We start from the raw sequence: 22,838 nt of genomic DNA, 5'->3' as shown, positions 1-22,838 counted from the left end.
AGTTTTCTTTCTAATTATTTCTTTATTATTTGGTTATTCCTAGGGTTTCTTTTATATTTATATGCTTATTGGTAGGTGGTATTTTCAATCACATAATATGTAGGTGTCACTCTGATTTGTTTGAAGCTCTAGGTGTTCTCTTTTAATATTTATTATTACGAGACGGAAAATTCAAGTTGAAGGTGGGATCATGTGACTCACGAATAGGAGGTAAGGTAACCTGTCCTCTCTTCATCTCGATAAAAAATTAAAATGCAGATAGACAGCCAGTACCGATACACGGCAGGGGCACTACAAACACTAAGCTGAGAGGCTGAGAAATGAAAATCAGTCCTCTCCAATCACGACATAGATCGTAAGCCTATAGCGATACATTCATACAAGAGAATGATCAGATTCCTGCAAAAAGTGTTCAAAGGGAATTTTCACTTTCTTTTAAAAAAATAACCATAAACTTGTATTAGTTTTTTTGGTACTTGTGTATTATCCCGTCTAGCAGAACGGGCTCGGCAGTTAGACAGGCTGGAAAAGTGTGCACTGCGCTTCTTGAGCAGCTGATTCACCACAGATCAGCTGCCCCGTTCCATTCAGCTTTCCTCACTGCGCAGTGTTGTAGCCCGTCCCGAAGTCACAGCACTTGTCTGTGTAAGATGTGAGTAGAGGGGCTGTACAGCACACTGAATGCAGTGACCTCCGCTCCATAGACAGCAGCCGCTGATCCCTGCTTAGGTAAGCTCTCCCCTGGTGGGCTGTGATTAGGGGCGAGACCCTTTTATAGACAAGCTGTATGATAGCGGGCAGATTGCTGCAGGGCACAGCGCTGTAGATAGCAGGAGGGTGTGAGGTGGATCACCTTGTGCTGGTGCTCAGCAAGTCCTCTTCCCTGTAATGTGATTAGGCAGAGTTGGTATGCCGCTAGAATCACTTGTAATTCCCCTCCTCCAGGCTGGAAGGCTTCATGCCTCTTTCATTGTTGCTCTCTATTGTTCTGCGGTCTGATCGCTGACGGAAAAGCCACCACAGCGCAGTGAGGAAAGCTGTGTGGAACGGGGCAGCTGATCTGTGGTGAATCAGCTGCTCAAGAAGCACAGTGCACACTTTTCCAGCCTGTCTAACTGCCGAGCCCGTTCTCCTAGACGGGATAATACACAAGTACCGGCTTTTTAAAAAAAATTTCATTTTACTAAACGTAACCTTATATTTCTATTTGGAGTCAGCTATACATTTCCAGAATTGACTTTAAGCTCCACTTGCCCCTTTTCCTTGCAATCCTACAATTTTTACTCTCCCACAGGGGCTAAATACATGGCTTGAAATCAAATCAGATGCAAATTATGTACTAATTCCTAATCTAAAAATTGAAATGCAGATTGAAGCACATGAATGCAGCTAGCCAAAAAGTATATTTGCGTTAATTTTGTACTGCAGGAGACTGTAGACAGAGGCTGTACCCGAATTAACTACCTGCAAAGATGTGCAAAGCTCCACAAATTATTCCCTACTAGACTTTCCCCACGCCAATAATATACCATTTATGACTAGCAGCACTAGGAAAAAAATTATGTTTTTATTGTTAGACTAGTGGTCGGTCTTACCCCCCCCCGAGGGCCCGTTATCGCCGTGGGGAAGTCTAGTAGGGAATAATTTGTGCACATATTATTTATACTGAAGCGAACGCCCTCCTTTGCTGAATGTGCTTTGAATGTAAGTTGTGTAATTTTGTCCATGTTCTGGAGCTCAGTCCATCTTTGCAGGTAGCTAATTCGGGTACAGCCTCTGTCTGGAAGCACTGCCAATGTCTCCTGCTGTCCTACTATACATCTAGTAATGATGGGTAGATTAAAAAAAAAAGAGGCAGATTTCTCTCTGATAGAATCTGATGAGAGAGAGATCTGTCCCATACAAAGGCCGATTCCCGATCTAATTCAGCATGAAATCTCTTGAGAATTGGTCTCATGACACAGCCTCCCCCCTAGAATAAATGTGTCCCCCTGTGCGTGCATTTATAGTTTACCTGTCTGCTGTCGCCTGCCATCCATCTTCGACTTCCTCCATTTGGGCCTCACATGCTACCAGTGAATAGCCTATAGCATGTGAGACAACACACACAGGTGCCACATGCTATACATCAGCAGCGCAAGAGGCGCAATGGAGGCAGCGGAAGACTGATGGGGACTGTGGTGGGCGACAGTGGACAGGTAAAGTACAAATGCACGCACAGGGGGGGACACATTTACACTAGGGGGGGGAAGTGTGGGGGATTCCATCGTGTTCATTGCTTGTCCTTATGTTACACTCCATTACGGCCGTGTATGCAATTGAGCACGTCGGCCCAACATGACCTCGGCCTGACTAAAGGGGGGATAAACAGCAGCCACTAGGGCCATCACAGACTCTCATCCCGACCAATTTTTACTTTTTTAAAGTTATACACACTAATTTTATAAAGGTTACCATGTTTTCTCCACTGTTAACTAGGGTTTCTCTCACGAGGCGGGGATTCAAGGGGTTATTTACCCATAATTCTGCCGTCCGCCGTCCAAACAGCTTGCATGCGTCCGATTGGTCGCATTGCAAGCCTCACCACTTGCAATTCTTAAATCTACAACGCATGATGGGTGCTGGATGATTGGATAGAAGTGGGTGGATCCTCATGAGCAGCTCAACACAAAGGGCAATGTTGTGACTAACAGCAGGCAGCAGACAGAACACCCTGCCCCATTCCCAGCCTGAAGCAGATGCAGGGACAATGTCACCATGTGATAAATGTCAGAATGTAAATCAGGGAGAGGAAAGATTTTACAATGGGCAAACACTGACTAAGTCATTTATACATAGTTATTGTAAAAATGAAGCAGTTTTTTATTACATTATTTTCACTGGAGTTCCTCTTTAAGTTAACACTTCACATCTAGTTTGTTCTCAGTGTGCTATACTTCCCTTTTCCTAATGCCTCCATGGCAGCACCTACGGGTTAGTTGCTCCGCCCACTCACCCCATAGGACAGGTAACTAGATAAGTTGAAGCCACCCCCTCTGCTACCTGTCTATGTTTTTCGTCCTCACCTCGGACAGAGTAACTGCGGTGCACCCGACCGGCCATCATGGAAGGATGGTTTGTTCCCAGGTTCAGCCTCTCCTGGGTAGGCCCTGTGTGCTCCAAAGGTCCACCTGTGGCCAGGCCCCCGTTCTACTGGTCTTGGGGGGCCAGCTGGCATGACTGCGCGCATTAAAGAGGTTGTCAGGGTAAAAAGCTAAAAGCTTTTTTTCACAGCAGCATGCCGAAAATATTTCATTTACCTAAGGACTAATAGTCCGTGGTTGTGCGGGTCGGGTAACGCGGCGTGCGTTCCACCTCTCTCTCTCTTCCTCCTTCCGGGTTCCCTCCTCCTTGCGAGGTATGCGTACCATGCGTTCCAGTCAGGCGCATAGGTAACGTTTCTTCCGCGTACGTCACTTCCGCGATACAAGGGCGGAGTGGACAGAGCGGAGACGCCCAGGGGGAGGGAGCGGTGCGCTTACATGGCGGATCAGGAAGGGGTCTCCGGGCCGACACAGCTACGAGCAGGGGAGCGAGCAGGACATTTTCTTGGCAGGCAGAGCGGACGGCAGAGCAAGGTAGGACGCCTTATTGTCAATTTGCGGGCGTCAAGCATAGTGGTAGGGGGAAGCATAGCCCTTATACTAGCCTTTGTATTGCAGATGGAGGAGGAGAGAGAGGAGACTACCTCACTAATTGAGGAGACGGGAGACCCAAAGGCACGAATAACAGACCAACAGTATGTAGAAAGGTAGGGTGTACCATGTGAGTATACATAGGTATACTAGGTAGGAAAAGAGTGCGGAAGCTAAAGGACTTATCCTTGTCCCCTGACAGCCCCAGAAGATACAACCAAGAGAGCGACTATCAAGCCTACTATAGGAAGCCTAGATCACCAGAAAGAACACAATCATACTATTATGACTACAGATCTAGAAGCAGGTCTCCACGGGAATACGACCGACATTGATATCATCATCACAGATCGTCAAGACATTGCTGGGCGTGTGGAAGGACCCCGCTGCCGGGGAAATTAATGTGTCACAGATGCTTTACACAAATGCCATCGGAACAGCAGCAGCCTATGGAGGTTTCAGAGCTAATCAAAAAGGCGGTACAGGAATCCATGGCAGATTATATAGCCACTACAGCCCAAGCAACACAGATAGCACCGGCTCCTCCAGCACCACAACCAGAAGGTTCTGAGGATGAGGAGGGACCGACACGATTCGATTTCTCATTAGTGGAACCCTATGTCAGGGCAGTTAGGCAGGCCATAGAATGGGAAGACGAGGAGGAAGTTCCAGATTCCAAACAAAAAAAGACATATTACAAGCACCTGAAGAAAAGCAGCATATTTTTTCCTTTTATGGACGAGATTGGCGAAATCATCCAGGAGGAATGGAGTAAAGTGGACAAGAAGCCTAGTATGAGCAATCGCCTGAATAAGTTATACCCGTTACCGATGGAAAAAGTAAAGACCTTGGAGGAAGTCCCGACGGTGGACGCTTCAGTCATGAGACTGGCAAAACACGTCACCTTGCCTACTGAAGATGCAGTCTCCTTCAAGGACCCGAACGAAAGGAAAATGGATAATGATCTGAAGAGAGTCTATGCAGTGACCGGGGGGCTCTAAAACCTGCAATAGCACTGACGTCAGTGAGTAGAGCTGTGAAAGCCTGGACTGAAAACTTACAGACGGCCATTCAGGCAGACACGGACAAGGAGACACTTATTAACTCTTTGCAGGAATTCAGTTTAACGGCCGATTTCATAGGTGAAGCGGCCATAGACATAGTGAGGAGCTCAGCAAGAACGATGATATACTCAGTGGCAGCACGAAGAGCGCTATGGCTGAGGTCTTGGTCAGCAGATACTATGTCAAAACAAAACTGGTGCAGAATCCCCTTCGATGGAAAGACACTATTCGGCGATAAAATGGACTCTGCAATCTCGAAGGTCACAGGGGGAAGATCAGGTCTAATACCGCAGGATCGGAAAACAAGGAGATTCCCCGCTGGACAGCAATAAAGAGCACAGCAGACTAGATTTCGAAATTCAAGGTCGTACAAGCCTGGCAAGGAGTTCAGGAAAAGCTGGCAAGGAGGGCAAGCGACACTGCAAAAGCTTAATAGACAGAAGTCAACAACTTCCACACCTAGCACATCCAAGGGGTTTTGAGGGTGCGCCCGCCCACTTGTGCCCGGTGGGGGCGAGGCTCCGATTTTTCGCGCACGAGTGGGCGGAGCACATTCACAATCCCTGGGTGATCGACACCATAACCAAAGGGCACTGATGGAGCTTCAAATCGAACCCTCCAACAAACGTATTCATACAAACAAGATTCCCAGCCTCACACGACAAACAAAACATACTCATGTCCTATATAGAAAAACTAATTCTGAAGAAGGCCGTGGTTATGGTACCGCACGAAGAACGGGGTACAGGACTATATTCACCACTGTTTTTCGTGAAGAAAAAAACGGGAGAGCTGAGACCAGTACTGGACCTACGAGAATTGAACAGGCATATAAAACTCCACTATTTCAAGATGGAATCATTACAGTCAGTGATAACAGCAGTAGCAACGGAGGATTGGATCCTATCCATAGACTTGGAGGACGCGTACCTCCATATACCCATTCACCACAGATTCCAACGTTATCTAAGATTCTGTGTGGGAGAACTGCATCTGCAATTTGTATGCCTACCGTTTGGTATAAACACGGCACCATGAACCTTCACCAAAGTATTGGTACAGGTCATAGCCCTTCTACGCCTCAGGGGATTAAGAACATACCATTACTTGGACGACATAATTCTTTTGGCCCAGGACAAGAAAACCATTCTGGAACAGAGAAGGACCTTATTAGATACTCTACAGACCTTCGGTTGGAAAATAAGTTGGAAAAAGAGTCAGCTAAATCCGTCACAGGACACAATATTCTTAGGAGCAAGATTCCAGACCCTACTCAATGCTGTGAGGTTGCCAGAAGAGAAGAAGGAGTCCATAATACTAAGAGTACAGGAAGTCAAACGGAGATCACAATGGCGAGCAAGACAGTGTCTCAGCTTACTAGGGGTACTGACCTCCACTATCCTGATGGTCCCATGGGCTCAGTGGCATACAAGAGCATTCCAGTGGGGGTTCCTCACGCAATGAGACGGAGCCAGCATGAATCAGAAGATTCATATAACGTCCAGTATGAAAGGCGGTCTGGAATGGTGGGAGTCCATACACAATCTCTCCAGAACACAACCAATTACGCAGGTAGATCCCCTAATAGTGACAACGGACGCCAGCAACAGAGGATGGGGAGCTTTTCTTGGTTCCAGAACTGCGCAAGGTTGTTGGAGTCCGGAATACTACAGACAACCCTCAAATATACTAGAGCTGAGCATTTCCTCCCGATGTTAACGAACAAGGCAATACTTCTCAGAATGGACAACAGAACCGCTGTTGCGTATATCAACAGACAGGGAGGGACAAGAAGTCTGAGGCTACTGCAGGAGGCATCCCAGATAATGTGCTTGGCGGAGAAACACCTTCTCAGTCTAAAAGCAACCTATATTCCGGGGACCCAGAATATGAAAGCGGATTATTTGAGTCGCAACCACATATCCAACAACGAGTGGACACTCAATCAGGAGATTTTCGACAGAGTGTGCAAGAGATGGGTTCGACCAGAAGTGGATCTGATGGCGACATCCCAGAACTCGAAGTGTCAGAGATTTTATTCTCGGCACCCGAACAGCCTAGCGGAAGCCACAGATGCAGTGACGATGACTTGGGACTTCGAACTAGGTTATGTTTTTCCCCCTACTCCGATGATCAGCAGGATCCTCAACAGAATTTCAGCAGAAAGGACGACAATCATAGCAATAATACCGTTCTGGCCGCATCGGCCCTGGTTTCCCCTATTATGGAGCTTGAAAGTGGAATCTCCCTGGCACCTACCAGTGATGGACAGAATGCTACACCAGGGACCGATAGTACATCCAAATCCTCACAAGTTGAGTTTAATGGCCTGGTTGTTGAGGGGGAAAAGCTGAGGCAAGCAGGATGCTCCGACATGGTTATAGACACACTGTTAAGGGCACGTAAACCGTCCACAAACAGGACCTATCATAACATCTGGAACAGATTCATAGAATTCGCAAATACAGAACAGTTTGATGCATCTCATCCCCAGGTGCATCAGGTTCTAGATTTTCTGCAAACAGGATTAGACAAACAGTTAAGCTATTCAGCAATAAAAGTACAGGTCACAGCGATATCAGCGTTAACAGGCCAAAGGTGGGTGAGGGACCCTCTAATTGTCCAGTTCCTGAGAGGGGCAATGAAAATTAAGCCACCGAGGAAGAACATTTTTCCTAAATGGGACCTCCCTTTGGTCTTAGACGCATTAACAGCACCACCATATGAACCATTGGAGAACTGTTCGTTACAGAATCTGACTTTAAAGACGGCATTCCTACTAGCAGTGGCCTCGGCAAGAGGAGTGTCAGAGATCCAAGCGATTGGCATAAAAGAACCTTCACTTACCTTTTTTGCTGATCGAGTAGTCATCAGACCTGTACAACACTTCTTGCCAAAAGTGTCCACATCATTTCATTTCAACCAAGACTGGACATTGCCTACCTTCCAGGAACAAGAATCAGGAATACTTCACAAGCTGGACTTAGGACGGCTACTGAAGCAGTACTTACATACCACGGAAACTTTCAGGAAAGCAGAGACACTATTAGTAATACCAGCCGGCTATAGAAAGGGTGAGTCAGCATCATCAAGGTCTATAGCATCCTGGATAATTAAGGTGATCCAAGCCACATACAGATCGGCTAACCTAGATCCTCCCCAAGAGATTTCGGCGCACTCTACCAGATCAGTCGCCACATCTTGGGCAGCATACGCCAGAGTCTCAGCTGACAAAATTTGTCAGGCGACGAATTGGAAAACAACTCATACTTTCATGCACCATTATAAAGTAGACCCTGCCGCCAACTCATCAGTGGAGTTTGGCAGGACGGTATTGTCATTGCAAAATTTGCAGAAAAATGATTGACTTTTCTTTTCTTGTTGTAAACTATAATCTTGTTTATTAAAGATTATGCTGGTGCACTCGCAGAATTGGTCCCGCCCTTCATTTATACAGGGAATTTGCTAGTTAGATCCCGTAGGTGCTGCCATGGAGGCATTAGGAAAACGGAAAATTGTATACTTACCTACCGGTAATTTTCCTTTCCTGATGCATCCATGGCAGCACATAGGACCCACCCTACTGCTCGGTGAGGTCGAAAAGAAGTAGACAGGTAGCAGAGGGGGTGGCTTCAACTCATCTAGTTACCTGTCCTATGGGGTGAGTGGGCGGAGCAACTAACCCGTAGGTGCTGCCATGGATGCATCAGGAAAGGAAAATTACCGGTAGGTAAGTATACAATTTTCCGTTTTTACTTCTGGGTGGGCTGATCTTGTAGATGCTCCTCCCTTTCACATAATGTTTCTACAGGCAGATTTAAGTCAGACTATGAAATGACACCATCCATATGTCCTTTAGTGGCTATGTGTTTTCTGATGGATAATTAGATTTCCTTTCCAGGTAAAGCTTCTGCCGCAATCAGTACATGAAAACGGACGCTCACCAGTGTGAATTCTCTGGTGCCTGAGTAGGTGGTCCTTAACAAGAAAACATTTCCCACACTCTGAACAAGAGAAGGGACGCTCGCCCGTGTGACTCTTCCGGTGTTTCAGGAGGTTTCCCTCCTGACTGAAGCACTTTCCACATTCTGGACACAAGTAAGGGCGCTCCCCTGTGTGAATCGTCTGGTGCTTAAGAAGGGTCGCTTTGCGGATAAATCCTTTTCCACACTCCGTACAGGAAAAAGGCCGCTCGCCTGTGTGCCTTCTCTGATGCCGTAGGAGATCCGCACTCTCAAAGAAGGCTTTTCCGCAGTCTAAACATGAGAACGGACGCTCGCTGGCATGCCTTTTCTGGTGTTTAACAAGGTGAGCTTTGTGAATAAAGCTTTTCCCACACTCTGAACATGAATGTGGGCGTTCACCGGTGTGACTTCTCAGGTGAACAGTGAGAGTTCCTTTCGCTGTAAATCCTTTCCCACATTGTGGGCATGAGAATGGACGCTCACCAGTGTGATTCCTCTCATGTACGAGAAGGTCTCCTTTCTGAAAGAAGCATTTCCCACACTTCGAGCACGTGAATAGGTGCTTGGTACTGTGGCATCTCTGATGCATGACGAGCTTTTTCTTCTCCAAAAAACCTTTCCCACACTCAGAACATGAAAAAGGAATCTCCCCAGTGTGAACTCTGAGATGCAAGGCGAGATGTGAACTCCTTGCAAACCATTTGTCACATTCAGTACACGGGTACATCTTATAATTTCTGTCTCTAATAGAGTGGGAGGTAATAGGATGTGATATGTCAGGATTAGAAGGATCCGGTGATCTCTCCTCATGGTAAAGTCTGTGATGTGTATTTCCAGTATTGGGGTTTCCTCCTGGAGAATATTGTGTGACGCCATTATCTTCTGCATTATAATCTGGAGGTGAGATAAGACGTCCCTTCGAGGTGTTCCCCACATCCTGGCCATCTGCTGGGGAGATAATAATAGTTACAGAACAGGTCATTTAGTAAATTTAAAATTCAAGCCTATATTGCCACATTTACAAAAAGCCACATAAGGCACACATATTAAAACATAATTACTGTACTGTAAGAAAGACGCACGTTTGTCAGTTTTTTTTACATTTGAGCATTCAATATAGAAACATAACCACACTAACAGCGTGAGTAAATTTTAGCGTGTGCACACTACGCACGGTCCTCTCAGTGTAGCATGCGCTCTTAATTTACATGCGCTGATCCTAACTGCCCTGTGATTTGCTTGTAACACAATCACAGTAGTTCACTAGCGCGGCCGCTACTATGTTAATTAAGGTGAACCTCCAGACTAAAAATAGACTCAGCAGCACTGAAAAGGCCTGGTGTTTCTTTAACAGTTTCACAGCATCAGAACTTTGTTTCTCTTATACAAGCCTCATTTTTAGCTGCACAGAAGAAAACTGCCCGGGCATTTTTCCCCTGATGCTGTGCAAAGCATGATGGGATTTCTGATGTTGTTGTTCTCGTTCTGCTGTTTTGGTGCAATTTTTTTTTTATATTTTGAATTTGACATTTGAAGCCTAGCACATGCAGCTGGGAGGGGTAATCAGGACACAGGACAGTTGGAACTGTGTCTCATGCTCCCTGTCACCTCCTTTCAACCATAAAGATGTCTGCCCCCATGACAAAGATGGCAGCCCCCATGAATCACAAACATTTGCCTGTTCTTTTAAAACAGGGTGGGCAAAAAATTATACTACCTATCTATTCTAATTAACATAACTAATATAACTTAATGACAGTATGTTCGTTTAGGCTGAAGTTCCCCTTTAATGTAGTAGTGGCTGCACTAGTGGACTGTTGCGGTTTTGCTACATGCTATCACGTGGTAATTAGGATCAGCGTGCGTTAGTTAAGAGTGCGTGCTACTCTGAGAGGACTGCACATAGTGTGCACATGCTAAAATTAACTCACGCTCTTAGGGCGCGATACGGTTACCAGCCTTTAATGAATCAAGGCCATTGTCCCATTCTGATTTAGAATAAGAGCTGTTACAGGATGATTCTCCTTTTTGGAGGACTTTCCTTTTTCACAGGGAATCCCTAATAGAAAGGGTGCCTGTTTTTCAAAAAATATTCTCCATACATAAGATTTAGAGCCAAGGTATTAGTTGATCTCAACGCGTTTCATGAAACATCTATAAGGTAGCGCTCCTAGTGTTTCCTGGCACCATATCATTGAAGAAGATTTCAGAATATATCTGGGTTCCCATGTAAATCAGTTAAATGTGGATATTTGTATGATCCAAGACTCAGGGTACCCGTTCTGTATGTCCACAGATCTGGCAGAGTAACAGTGGAAGACCGGTCAGCGTGCTCCTGAAGAAGTGAACGATACCTTAAAAATGTTTCACAAAACGCATTGTGATCAACAAATATATTGGCTCTAAAGCTTATGTAGGGAGAACATTTCATAAACATAAAAAAAAAATAACAGCAACTATTTAAAATGTGTATGGTTATTTGTTCAACTAAAACTGGCACTTCTCATTAGCTGGTCACCCTCAATAACAGAATACCCCTTACCCCAGAAGTGTGTCTCTTCCTCTTCTTCATTTTCAATCTTAATAAGATTCAGTTCTTCACTCTAAACACACAAAAAGATAGGGGAAAAAAAGAGGTACATGTGACCACCTATCTGGACTTCAGTTCACACAGTATCATATCATTTCATACATTTTTTAATTACTTCTGAGTTCTTTACCCTCAGCTGCTCCTACCTGATCATGGTGGGATGTGGGGTGATCTTCCAGTGTACAATCCTGGGGATAAAGAGGACCTGTACATCTCACTGCTGGGTTTCTGCTACTGGATCCATCTGTAGGACACACACACACAGTGAAACGGATAAAGAATCATAACAGTTTGAGAAACAACTGTGTTAAACTGTTATATGCAAGAAACTCAATGGAAGGCTATGCTTACTCACCAAGCAACAACTGCTATTAATCTGGTCTGCAGAGTGAAGCCGGGCAGCCAATTTAAAGACACAGTAATGCGTCCAGATCTGCAGTACCGTACCCATGTATGCATGGGCTGAATTACACTATCTCTCCTATACTACAAGGAGACCATCAGTTTCACATAGTTATGCGGCAGCAGGGGCAGTACGTGCAGCCAGTCTCCAGGCCCCCATCTATAACTGCTATTTGACCTGCACGTTGCATTATCTGTGTGATGCTAAGAGCTTGAAACAGTGATAAGCAATTGGGGGGGGGGGAGGGGGAGTATGGGGGGAGCACGGTCACTGGCCAGGGTCCCCAACCGCACAGAGTGGGCAGCCCTCCTGCCAGAGAAACCATCCACCACTTCTACACAAATTAAATGCATGAACGCAATGGAAGGCAATGCTTAAAGGACAGGTGCGAGGAGTAAAACATAAATAAGATCTACTTACCTGGAGCTTCCTCCAGCCCCTGACAGCCTATCTGTCCCTCGGCGCAGCTCCGGTATCCAGGGATCCCTTCCACTGAACGCTCCAGGCCACGTGAGTGCGATCGGTGCGGCTGCGCACAGGCACAGAATATGCCAACCTCGCTCTGCAACGGAGAGGATACCAGGACACTGGAGCTAAAGTGAGGGACAGAAAGGCTGTCAGGGGCTGGAGAAAACCCCAGGTATGTAGATCTTGTTTGTTTTTCACTCCTCGCACCTGTCCATGATGTATGGGCAGAGCAACCAAGAGACAGATCTCTCTCCGATTGAATCTGATCAGAGAAAGATCTGATGCCTGCCCATACACCGCAGGCAGATTCCTGCTCAATTTCAGCATAAAATCTCTTGGGATTAGGCCTTATGACGCCACATATGCCACCTCCTGCATTGTCCCCCAATGTAAAATATGCCACCCTGGTGCAGTATACTTTACCTGTCCGTGTCCACCACTGGCTCCGGGATCCATTCACAATTAGCATACACGTGCCCCACGCGGATGCCGGAGTATACGTGGGAGCGTGTGGAGTGTCACACACACACCCATGTTACCCCGGCAACCACACAGCGCGTGTGTATGTGGATTGCGGATGGAGCCCAGGAGCCGGAGCCAGCGGCACACACTGACAGGTAAAGTTTACTGCACCGGGGGATATTTATCAGGTCTGCAGAGCAAAGCCAGTCAGCAAATTCAAAGACACAGTAATGTGATCCAACATGCAGTACCGATGTATGCATGGGCTGAACTCAATTACACTGTTATATATTCGGTGCAAAGTGCTGTAGAAGGAGTCAGCACTATGTAAATACATAATGGTTATAATAATGATGTAATTAGAAATGCTGTAGACACTGAGATGAATCTGTGAATGGTTTCTGTATTTAGTGTTCATTACTGACCTTTTCTGATCTGAGGAGGAATTTCCTCCTCCTTACACATCTCCTCACCCCTCAGGCACGCCTCTTCTGCTTCCTTTTTAATTTTTACTCTAATAGTAATCATATCTTCTCCCTAAAATAATGCAACAAAAAATAAGAAGTAAGTAAGTTTATGAGCTCCAAACAGCTTCTTTATAGAGAATACAACATTGGGTCACTCGCTCAGCTCCACCTACCTGATCATGGTGGGGGATGGTGTAATCTTCCTGTGGGCAATCCTGGGAATAAAGAGGACCTGTACTGCTCCCTGGTGGGTTTCTGTCACTGGATCCATCTGTAGGAAATACACACTCACTGATTACATCGTTTCTATGTTTACCAGATGATCGCGGATCTAAGCGGACCCTCCATCATACTTCTCTCTCCTTTACAAAAATGAAAGTCTTCTCTTACCCGGTGATGTGAGGGGTGGCTGATTCTCCATCATGATGTCCTTGTATCCTTCTAAATTATTGTGGCTCTACATGGAAAGACAAGACAGTCACCACCTAAAGCTACTTAAATCTGCTCAACAAATGTAACCCATAGTTACAACTATGTAAATGAACATAAAGCGGCCGCGAGTGACGCATCGCAGTAACAATACTTCACAGGACCACCCGCAGTTAAAGTTACGCGCGTAACTAAGGAAGGCATGCTCCCTACATAGCAGCGAACGCTGCTATGTAAGGAAGGCAAAGCGAGCGCTTCTTCACATTAAGCTGCACTGCTAAGCAGCACAGCTTGATGAAGCAGGCCTACAGAGTAAGGTGGGGAGTACTGTGTTTTAAGCTCATCAAGGACATCAGTTTATTACCTTCTGCAATGTCTTTTAGTGTGGGAATACCTATATCTGCTCATACAAAAGGGTCACGGATAGTTTAAAATTCTTTCAGTTTAACATCATTCCAGAAAGGGGTAAAGTGCTGACTATTAGTGCACCATGTGACTTGTGAAAAGCCAATGAATCGCAAGTAAAGTCAATGGATGAGTCAGTTGATTCCAAGCACACACTGGTTAAACTGGGGCAATGTAACCTGGGGAATGGCTATATAAGATGAGGAAAAGACTTACAAAGGAGGAATAGTGACTACACAGGGCAGAGAGAAGCACCAAATGGGGGGAGCAAAACAGATGCAGTAGAGAGAAGAGCTCCAACACCAGCAGGAGGAGGGGGAGTACCAGCAAGGAAGGAGAAGGTTTTTGGCTACAGAAGGGACAGGAGCACTTGCTGAAGGGGGAGAATAATACTGGGTATATGGGGTTTATGCACACAGTACATGAAGGACTTTTAAATGGGAATGGGATAAACATACCTGACACACAGAATGATACAGTCACCATTCAGATACATTCCTTGCTGTTAACCAATAATTTCCCATAATTCCCAGCACTGCTCACCTCTCCCACCAGAAGCTCAATCATCTTGTGGATGACTTCTAGAATCTTTTGCCCATTTCTCTCAGATGACAGGAGGTGAGATGGAGGCACTTTGATGGGGTGTGGGCCACAGAGAAGGCTGCTGGGGGTCAATAGCTCCCCAGATGTCTTCCTCACTACTTCGTAATCCTGTGTAATAACAAGCAGTGAATAAAATCACCATGTACATTCCCAGAATCCTCCTCACCTCTACAATCAGGTCTGTCTTTATTAACAGAGATAAGGGTGATGTAATGTAACATTCCCACATTTCACCTCACTTCAGTTCACCAGTCAAGACTTTTAACAGTATGCGTGATGTCGCGTGTTTACCATAGAATCTTCCCAAGCTTTCCAGTCAGGTTTGTGTTTCATTAATCAGATAAGAGTGATGCCATGTGACCCTCCCAGAATCCTCCTCACCTCTCCAGTCAGGAGGTAGATGATCTCCAGGGTGAGGTTTAGCATCCTCTCAGTCATGGGACTCTGCTCCTCTTCCATTCTCACTGATGTGGTCATATACAGGAGGCTCTCTCTGTAAAGGGGGAAAAACAAACTAAGAATTATATGGCGGCTGAATTGTAAAGGACTGAAGGCCAGTATGCATGTGTGTGCATTTGTATTTGTGGGGCTGGGAATGGTAATGACAATGTATGAAAGTGAGGGATTTACGGGGAAGGGGGGGAAATGGAAGGGGAGATGGTGAGCATTGAATGATTGGTGAAGGGGAAATGGTGAGAGATGAATGACCAGTGAAGGGGAAATGGTGAGAGATGAATGACCAGTGAAGGGAAAATATTGAGAGATGAATGACCAGTGAAGGGAAAATAGTGAGGGATGAATGATCGGTGAAGGGGAAATCGTGAGAAATGAATGACCAGTGAAGGGGAAATGGTGAGAGATGAATGATCAGTGAAGGGGAAATAGTGAGAGATGAATGACCAGAGAAGGGGAATGGTGAGAGATGAATGATCTGTGAAGGGGAAATGGTGAGAGATGAATGACCAGTGAAGGGGAAATGGTGACAGATGAATGATCAGTGAAGGGGGAATAGTGAGAGATGAATGATCAGTGAAGGGGAAATGGTGAGAGATGAATGATCTGTGGAGGGGAAATGGTGAGAAATGAATGGTCTGTGAAGGGGAAATGGTGAGAGATGAATGACCAGTGAAGGGGAAATGGTGAGAGATGAATGACCAGTGAAGGGGAAATGGTGAGAGATGAATGACCAGTGAAGGGGAAATGGTGAGAGATGAATGATCAGTGAAGAGGAAATGATGAAAGATGAATGATCAGTGAAGAGGAAATGGTGACAGATGAATGACCAGTGAAGGGGAAATGGTGAGAGATGAATGGTCTGCGAAGGGGAAATGGTGAGAGATGAATGATCAGTGAAGAGGAAATGGTGAGAGATGAATGACCAGTGAAGGGGAAATGGTGAGAGATGAATGATCTGTGAAGGGGAAATGGTGAGAGATGAATGACCAGTGAAGAGAAAATAGTGAGAGATGAATGACCAGTGAAGGGGAAATGGTGAAAGATGAATTATCAGTGAAGAGGAAATGGTGACAGATGAATGATCAGTAAAGGGGAAATGGTGACAGATGAATGATCAGTAAAGGGGAAATGGTGAGAGATGAATGATCAGTGAAGGGGAAATGGTGAGAGATGAATGATCAGTGAAGGGAAAATAGTGAGAGATGAATGATCAGTGAAGGGGAAATGGTGAGAGATGAATGATCAGTGAAGAGGAAATGGTGAGAGATGAATGATCAGTGAAGGGGAAATGGTGAGAGATGAATGATCAGTGAAGGGGAAATGGTGAGAGATGAATGATCAGTAAAGGGGAAATGGTGACAGATGGATGATCTGTGAAGGGGATATGGTGACAGATGAATGATCTGTGAAGGGGAAATGGTGACAGATGAATGATCAGTAAAGGGGAAATGGTGACAGATGAATGATCTGTGAAGGGGAAATGGTGAGAGATGAATGATCAGTGAAGGGGAAATGGTGACAGATGAATGATCTGTGAAGGGGAAATGGTGAGAGATGAATGATCAGTGAAGGGGAAATGGTGAGAGATGAATGATCAGTAAAGGGGAAATGGTGAGAGATGAATGATCAGTGAAGGGGAAATGGTGAGGGATGAATGATCAGTGAAGGGGAAATGGTGAGAGATGAATGACCAGTGAAGGGGAAATGGTGAGGGATGAATGATCAATGAAGGGGAAATGGTGAGAGATGAATGATCAGTGAAGAGGAAATGATGAGAGATGAATGATCAGTGAAGGGGAAATGGTGAGAGATGAATGATCAGTGAAGAGGAAATGGTGAGAGATGAATCATCAGTGAAGAGGAAATGGTGAGAGATGAATGATCAGTGAAGAGAAAATACTGAGGGATGAATGATCGGTGAAGGGGAAATGGTGAGAGATGAATGATCAGTGAAGGGGAAATGGTGAGAGATGAATGATCAGTAAAGAGGAAATGGTGAGAGATGAATGACCAGTGAAGAGAAAATGGTGAGAGATGAGTGATCAGGGAAGGGGAAATGGTGAGAGATGAATGATCTGTGAAGGGGACATGGTGACAGATGAATGATCAGTAAAGGGGAAATGGTGAGAGATGAATGATCTGTGAAGGGGAAATGGTGAGAGATGAATGATCAGTGAAGAGAAAATGGTGAGAGATGAATGATCAGTGAAGAGAAAATACTGAGGGATGAATGATCGGTGAAGGGGAAATGGTGAGAGATGAATGATCAGTGAAGGGGAAATGGTGAGAGATGAATGATCAGTAAAGAGGAAATGGTGAGAGATGAATGACCAGTGAAGAGGAAATGGTGAGAGATGAATGATCGGTGAAGAGAAAATACTGAGGGATGAATGATCGGTGAAGGGGAAATGGTGAGAGATGAATGATCAGTGAAGGGGAAATGGTGAGAGATGAATGATCAGTAAAGAGGAAATGGTGAGAGATGAATGACCAGTGAAGAGGAAATGGTGAGAGATGAATGATCAGTGAAGAGAAAATACTGAGGGATGAATGATCGGTGAAGGGGAAATGGTGAGAGATGAATGATCAATGAAGGGGAAATGGTGAGAGATGAATGATCAGTGAAGAGGAAATGGTGAGAGATGAATGATCAGTGAAGAGGAAATGGTGAGAGATGAATGATCAGTGAAGAGGAAATGGTGAGAGATGAGTGATCAGTGAAGGGGAAATGGTGAGAGATGAATGATAAGTGAAGGGGAAATGGTGAGGGATGAATGATCAGTGAAGGGGAAATGGTGAGAGATGAATGATCAGTGAAGGGGACATGGTGACAGATGAATGATCAGTAAAGGGGAAATGGTGAGAGATGAATGATCTGTGAAGGGGAAATGGTGAGAGATGAATGATCAGTGAAGAGAAAATGGTGAGAGATGAATGATCAGTGAAGGGGAAATGGTGAGGGATGAATGATCAGTGAAGGGGAAATGGTGAGAGATGAGTGATCAGTGAAGGGGAAATGGTGAGAGATGAATGATCAGTAAAGGGGAAATCGTGAGAGATGAATGATCTGTGAAGGGGAAATGGTGACAGATGAATGATCAGTAAAGGGGAAATGGTGAGAGATGAATGATCAGTAAAGGGGAAATGGTGAGAGATGAATGATCTGTGAAGGGGAAATGGTGAGAGATGAATGATCAGTGAAGAGAAAATACTGAGGGATGAATGATCAGTGAAGGGGAAATGGTGAGAGATGAATGATCAGTGAAGGGGACATGGTGACAGATGAATGATCAGTAAAGGGGAAATGGTGAGAGATGAATGATCAGTGAAGGGGAAATGGTGAGGCATAGAGGATTAGTAAGGAAAACATTTTGAGAAATGATTTGGATGCTACAGATCTACAAGTCTGCCACATGGAGCTGGTAACACAGAAGCAGACATTGGGGTTATGTGAACACAAATGAAAGATAATCACAAAAAAGGGTTACCAATCAAGCAACCACTTTGTAGGGAGGATGGGAGATTAGAACTGACCCGGCTCAGGTTAAGAAGTTTCTCTCTGTATTTAGGGTGGACTCAACAATATACTGATAGTTTAAACAGAGTCGCCAATACGGGATAAAATTCATTAAAAGCTTTTTAAAAGAGTGGTGGACTTACCTCCTCAAAGTAAACACAGATTCTGCTGATTAATAGTTAACAATAAATGTATTCAATTACTCCACAGTGGCACATTGGCCACTTTAAGGCGGTAAGTCCACCACTACCTACTCTTTTAAACGGCTTTTAACAAATTTTGGCCTATGGTGGTTTTTTGGATCGCTTATTCCCGTTGGCCGCAGTCGATCTAGAGTGGGAAGGTTGCCTCTGACTGAGATAAGCTCTATTTTCATATCTTCTCGTACGTGGAATATTTTATGCATTAGCGTGATTGTGAATAAAAGGGTAATACACCGTAGGAGCGATCCACTCGTTTCAGCATCCCCACTTATCCCATGTATCCCCACTTATCCCATGTATGCTGTATCAGTTCACCTAACCTATTGCATTACATTGATACTGACTTCAAACAACCTTACTCTAACACTTGCACGTTGAATACATTGTTACTTTTGTTAGAGGAGTCCTGCAGATATATAGCGTGTGTTGTCCTGCCATTATGCTGGGAATACACGTTACGTTTTTCGTGTTCGATTTTCCACGTGATCCATCAGCCATTCGACTCTCTGATCGATTCTCTTATCTTCTGCTCGTTTAACTTATCTTTTTTCCATTCACTTCTATTAGGAATCGAGCAGAACAGAATAGAGCGGAGAATCGCACATGTCGGAATTTTATCATCGAAGGCATCTATCGGAACGATTCTCCACAAAAAACATAACATGTATTCCCAGCATTAGGTGCAAGTCTTCCCACACCTTCCCCCCTAATCCATATCTCTTGTTCCTGGACCAACATGCATCTGTCGGCTACATGGAGTAATGTTTTAGTTTTAGTCTAGCAGGACAGTAAAAAAGCTGTATACTATCAATGCGTGTAAGCGTTGTGGGGTTAGCGCTTGTGGTCTAGCCTTGTAATGCTGGCCTCAGTTTCTACCAGGTTAAAGTTTTAATGTTCTCATTGTGCTTTCTCTCTGAATGATTTAAAGGGGAACTGAAGAGAGAGGTATATGGAGGCTGTCATGTTTATTTTCTTTTAATCAATACCAGTTGCCTGGCAGCCCTGCTGGTCTATTTCTCTGCAGTAGTATCTGATTAAAACCAGAAACAAGCATGCAGCTAGTCTTGTCAGATCAGACTTATAAGTCTGAACCACTGAAACACCTGGTCTGCTGCATGCTTGTTCAGGGGCTATGGCTAATAGTATTAGAGGCAGAGGATCAGCAGGTCTGCCAGGCAAATGGTATTGTCTAAAAGGAAATAAACATGACAGCCTCCATATACCTCTCTCTTCAGTTCCCCTTTAAATGTCACCCCACATTATACTGGGGTCAATCAGCAAAATAAATCTCCTATTAAGTCTGGAGTGTGACTGTAGTGTAAGCTCTTCTGAGTAAAATATTGCTGTGTATAGAGTATAGACCACACTGGAATGTCAGAGCCATGCACTTAATACTGTGCTATAAAAATCTATCTATTTTTACCATTTTCACTATGTGTGTAGCAGCAGCTGCTGGTGATGGGGAAGAAGGGTACATAGGATGTGACTGGGTGTAAATATAAAATAAGCATTTTTACCTCTCCTGCTGCCAGTCCCAGCAATGTCTTCTCTCAACTTGCTCTCACTTCCTCTGTAACTTCCTCTCTTTGCGTTCCACGTGGTATACATGAGATCACCACCTTGTGGAGAATAGGAGAACTGCACCCTTCATTACATAACGCAACAGAAACAAGCAGTGAAACAAGTTTCACCATCCTTGTAATCTAATCAACAATCTCCCAAGCATAGTCTTTCCAAACTAAGGCCCGGTTAACATTAGTGTTAAAATGGTCTGCTTGCGGATCCTAACGGATGCGAACGGATCCATTGTTAACCTATGGATCCGTTTACATTGGTCTGTTCAAGCGGATCTGTTCTGCACTTTGCTAGCTGCGTGTACTGCCCGATCGCCACCGTTCCGCCGCTGCGCCCCCCCCCCCCCATGCACTGACTGGCCAATCAGTGCCAGGCAGCGCTGAGGGGTGGATCGGGACTCCCTTTGATGTCACAACGTCGATGACGTCATCTCACCCGTCGCCATGGTGACGGGGGAAGCCCTAATGGACATTCCGTTCAGAACGGGATTTCAGGACGGGCTTGATCGCCGGAGGCGATCGGAGAGGGTGGGCGGCTGCCATGTAGTTAGCGCTAGGCTAGCTACATGATTTAAAAAAAAAAAAAAATAGTGCTGCGCTGCCCCCTGGGGGTTTTAATTGACCGCCAGGAGGGTTAAAATGCACCCAAATGGCAGCGTTTGTAACTATAGGCAGTAGAGTTACCCAATGGCAGAAAACCATAACATTTGACATGTTATGGGTTTCTGCCACTGGTTAAAGGACAACTATCAAAGTTAACTAAAATTCTAAATGGCACACATATTTGCAGCAAATAGCAATATAAAGGCTTTTTTCATGTTTTATATGAAGAAAATGACATTTACAGAGAACAGTTCTCACTGTGGGCATTACTATGGAGGACTGTATCCAGCACATCTAGTGTACAGAAACAATCTTCACTGGCTCTAATACTGTGACTGGAATCTGTTCAGAATGCTAAAAAGCAAAAATATAGCTGCAAATGTGTGTAAATAATCATCAGCTGAAGCTCTGTGCGTGTTCCTGTATGTGTGTCTCTCTCTGCCATGCTGTGCAAAAAGTAAACAGTTTACAGCCAGGTTAGAGTTTAGCTCTGCCTCCCCCTCCCCCCTGATGCCGACACAAAATTGTTACAAAACAGCTGGTAAACACAGTCTTTTTTCACACAGGTTGTGCTGAGAGACCTCTGAAAAGCATTTTTAGTGTTGCTGGCTAAAAGCTCTATAGGTATGTGGGGTTTAGAGAAAAACAGTTTCTTTGATAGTTGTTCTTTAACTCTACCATCTGAGCATGGCCACAATCAGATCGGGGGTGGGCTGAGGGGGTGTGTGGGTTCTAGGTGGTGCTGCTTCTTCAGCACTGGTACCAAGCACCAGAAAGTGCCAGGCCGGTGCATATCCCACTCCCACTCTCCCCTGCAGAGTTTGGAAGGGAAGCTAGCTCTTATTATGCTCTTCAGAGGACACAAAGACAAACACTTATATTGCGATTTTCTCCTGGCGGACTCAAAGCGTCAGAGCTGCAGTCACTAGGACACGCTTTATAGCAGTAGCAGTGTTAGGGAGACTTGCCTAAGGTCTCCTACTGAATAGGTGCTGGCTTACTGAACAGGCAGAGCCAAGATTTGAACCCTGGTCGCCTGTGTCAGAGGCAGAGCCCTTAACCATTACACTATTCAGCCACACAGGCATCCTCCAAACTTCTGGGGGACAAACACTCTATTTCAGAGGTGCCCAATTAAAATAAAATACTTACTAGATAGTGTTGGTTTTACTTCTCTTGAAGAATAATTCCAGTATGACTGAAAAACAAGCCATTATTACAACACTAAAAATGGACAACGCGTTTCTCCGGCTTCACCTGCTTCATCTTCAGGTCTGTGCAATGGGTCTGGACCACCAAACGTGAGCGCCTTTATTATCATGGGGGGGGGGGGGGGATGAACTTCGGGGGGGGGGGGGGGTAGTGTGGCTTCACTGGGGGAGTGGTGGTACTATCAGGTATGGATCCATCTTATGGGTATACTTTGTACAGTGCCACTGAAAATAGCACCCAACTTCCGGTGCGTGGCAGGGGAGGAAGGGCCAAGCGCCCATAGTGGATGATGCGGGGTCGGCTTTGTGGGAGACAGCAGCACAGGTAACTATAACTTTCTTTTACAGGTATTCTACTGGATTTTAACTTTTTGGCTGGAGTTCCACTTTAAGTGAGCAACTGTGGTTTCCCACAATACATCACTACTGAATATTTATGCTGTCTGCATGATGGGTTGATTTGGCTCTGGGGGACTGCACAGTGACTGCTAACAGGGACTGGGGGACTGCACTGTGACTGCTGGCAGAGACTGGGAGACTGCACTGCAATTGCTAGCAGAAACTGGGGGACAGCACTGTGACTGTTGGCAGAGACTGGGGGACTGCTAACAGAGACTGGGGGACTGCACTGTGACTGCTAACAGAGACTGGGGGACAGCACTGTGACTGGTGGCAGAGACTGAGGGACTACACTGTGATTGATGACAGAGACTGGGGGACTACTGACAGAGACTGGGGGACTGC

At 45.3% G+C, this 22,838-nt stretch overlaps 1 protein-coding gene across 4 annotated transcripts; it reads right to left on the bottom strand.

Moving 5' to 3' along the window:
• Positions 1 to 8,407: 8,407 nt before the first annotated feature.
• On the bottom strand, positions 8,408 to 20,275 carry LOC137534657 (gastrula zinc finger protein XlCGF26.1-like). Of its 4 annotated transcripts, none has more exons than XM_068256271.1 (9): positions 20,224 to 20,275; positions 14,822 to 15,023; positions 14,471 to 14,638; positions 13,484 to 13,550; positions 13,267 to 13,364; positions 13,052 to 13,163; positions 11,440 to 11,537; positions 11,246 to 11,306; positions 8,408 to 9,651 (listed from the first exon to the last, which is right to left on the bottom strand). In XM_068256271.1, exons 2-9 carry the CDS (start codon positions 14,861 to 14,863, stop codon positions 8,594 to 8,596), a joined length of 1,704 nt encoding a protein of 567 aa, XP_068112372.1. In that variant the 5' UTR covers positions 14,864 to 15,023; positions 20,224 to 20,275; the 3' UTR covers positions 8,408 to 8,593. The 4 variants fall into 4 exon arrangements, with proteins under 4 accessions (XP_068112372.1, XP_068112369.1, XP_068112371.1 ...); XM_068256268.1 differs by having other exon boundaries at positions 8,410 to 9,651; positions 14,912 to 15,023; XM_068256270.1 differs by having other exon boundaries at positions 8,410 to 9,648; positions 14,912 to 15,023.
• Between the last annotated feature and the right edge of the window lie 2,563 nt (positions 20,276 to 22,838).

Source organism: Hyperolius riggenbachi, chromosome 10 (genome assembly GCF_040937935.1).
Source record: "Hyperolius riggenbachi isolate aHypRig1 chromosome 10, aHypRig1.pri, whole genome shotgun sequence".
Classification (NCBI taxonomy): Eukaryota; Metazoa; Chordata; class Amphibia; order Anura; family Hyperoliidae; genus Hyperolius; species Hyperolius riggenbachi.
Note: the sequence above shows the minus strand (reverse complement) of the source record. Positions and strands in the feature narration are given on the sequence as shown.

Excerpts from the sequence above, each read along its gene's own strand:
- LOC137534657 (XM_068256268.1), bottom strand. The coding sequence starts at position 15,007 with ATGACCACATCAGTGAGAATGGAAGAGGAGCAGAGTCCCATGACTGAG. Across the intron at positions 13,365-13,483 it reads GCCACCCCTCACATCACCGG|ATGGATCCAGTGACAGAAAC; the intron begins GTAAGAGAAGAC and ends TATTTCCTACAG. Across the intron at positions 13,164-13,266 it reads CCATCCCCCACCATGATCAG|GGAGAAGATATGATTACTAT; the intron begins GTAGGTGGAGCT and ends GCATTATTTTAG.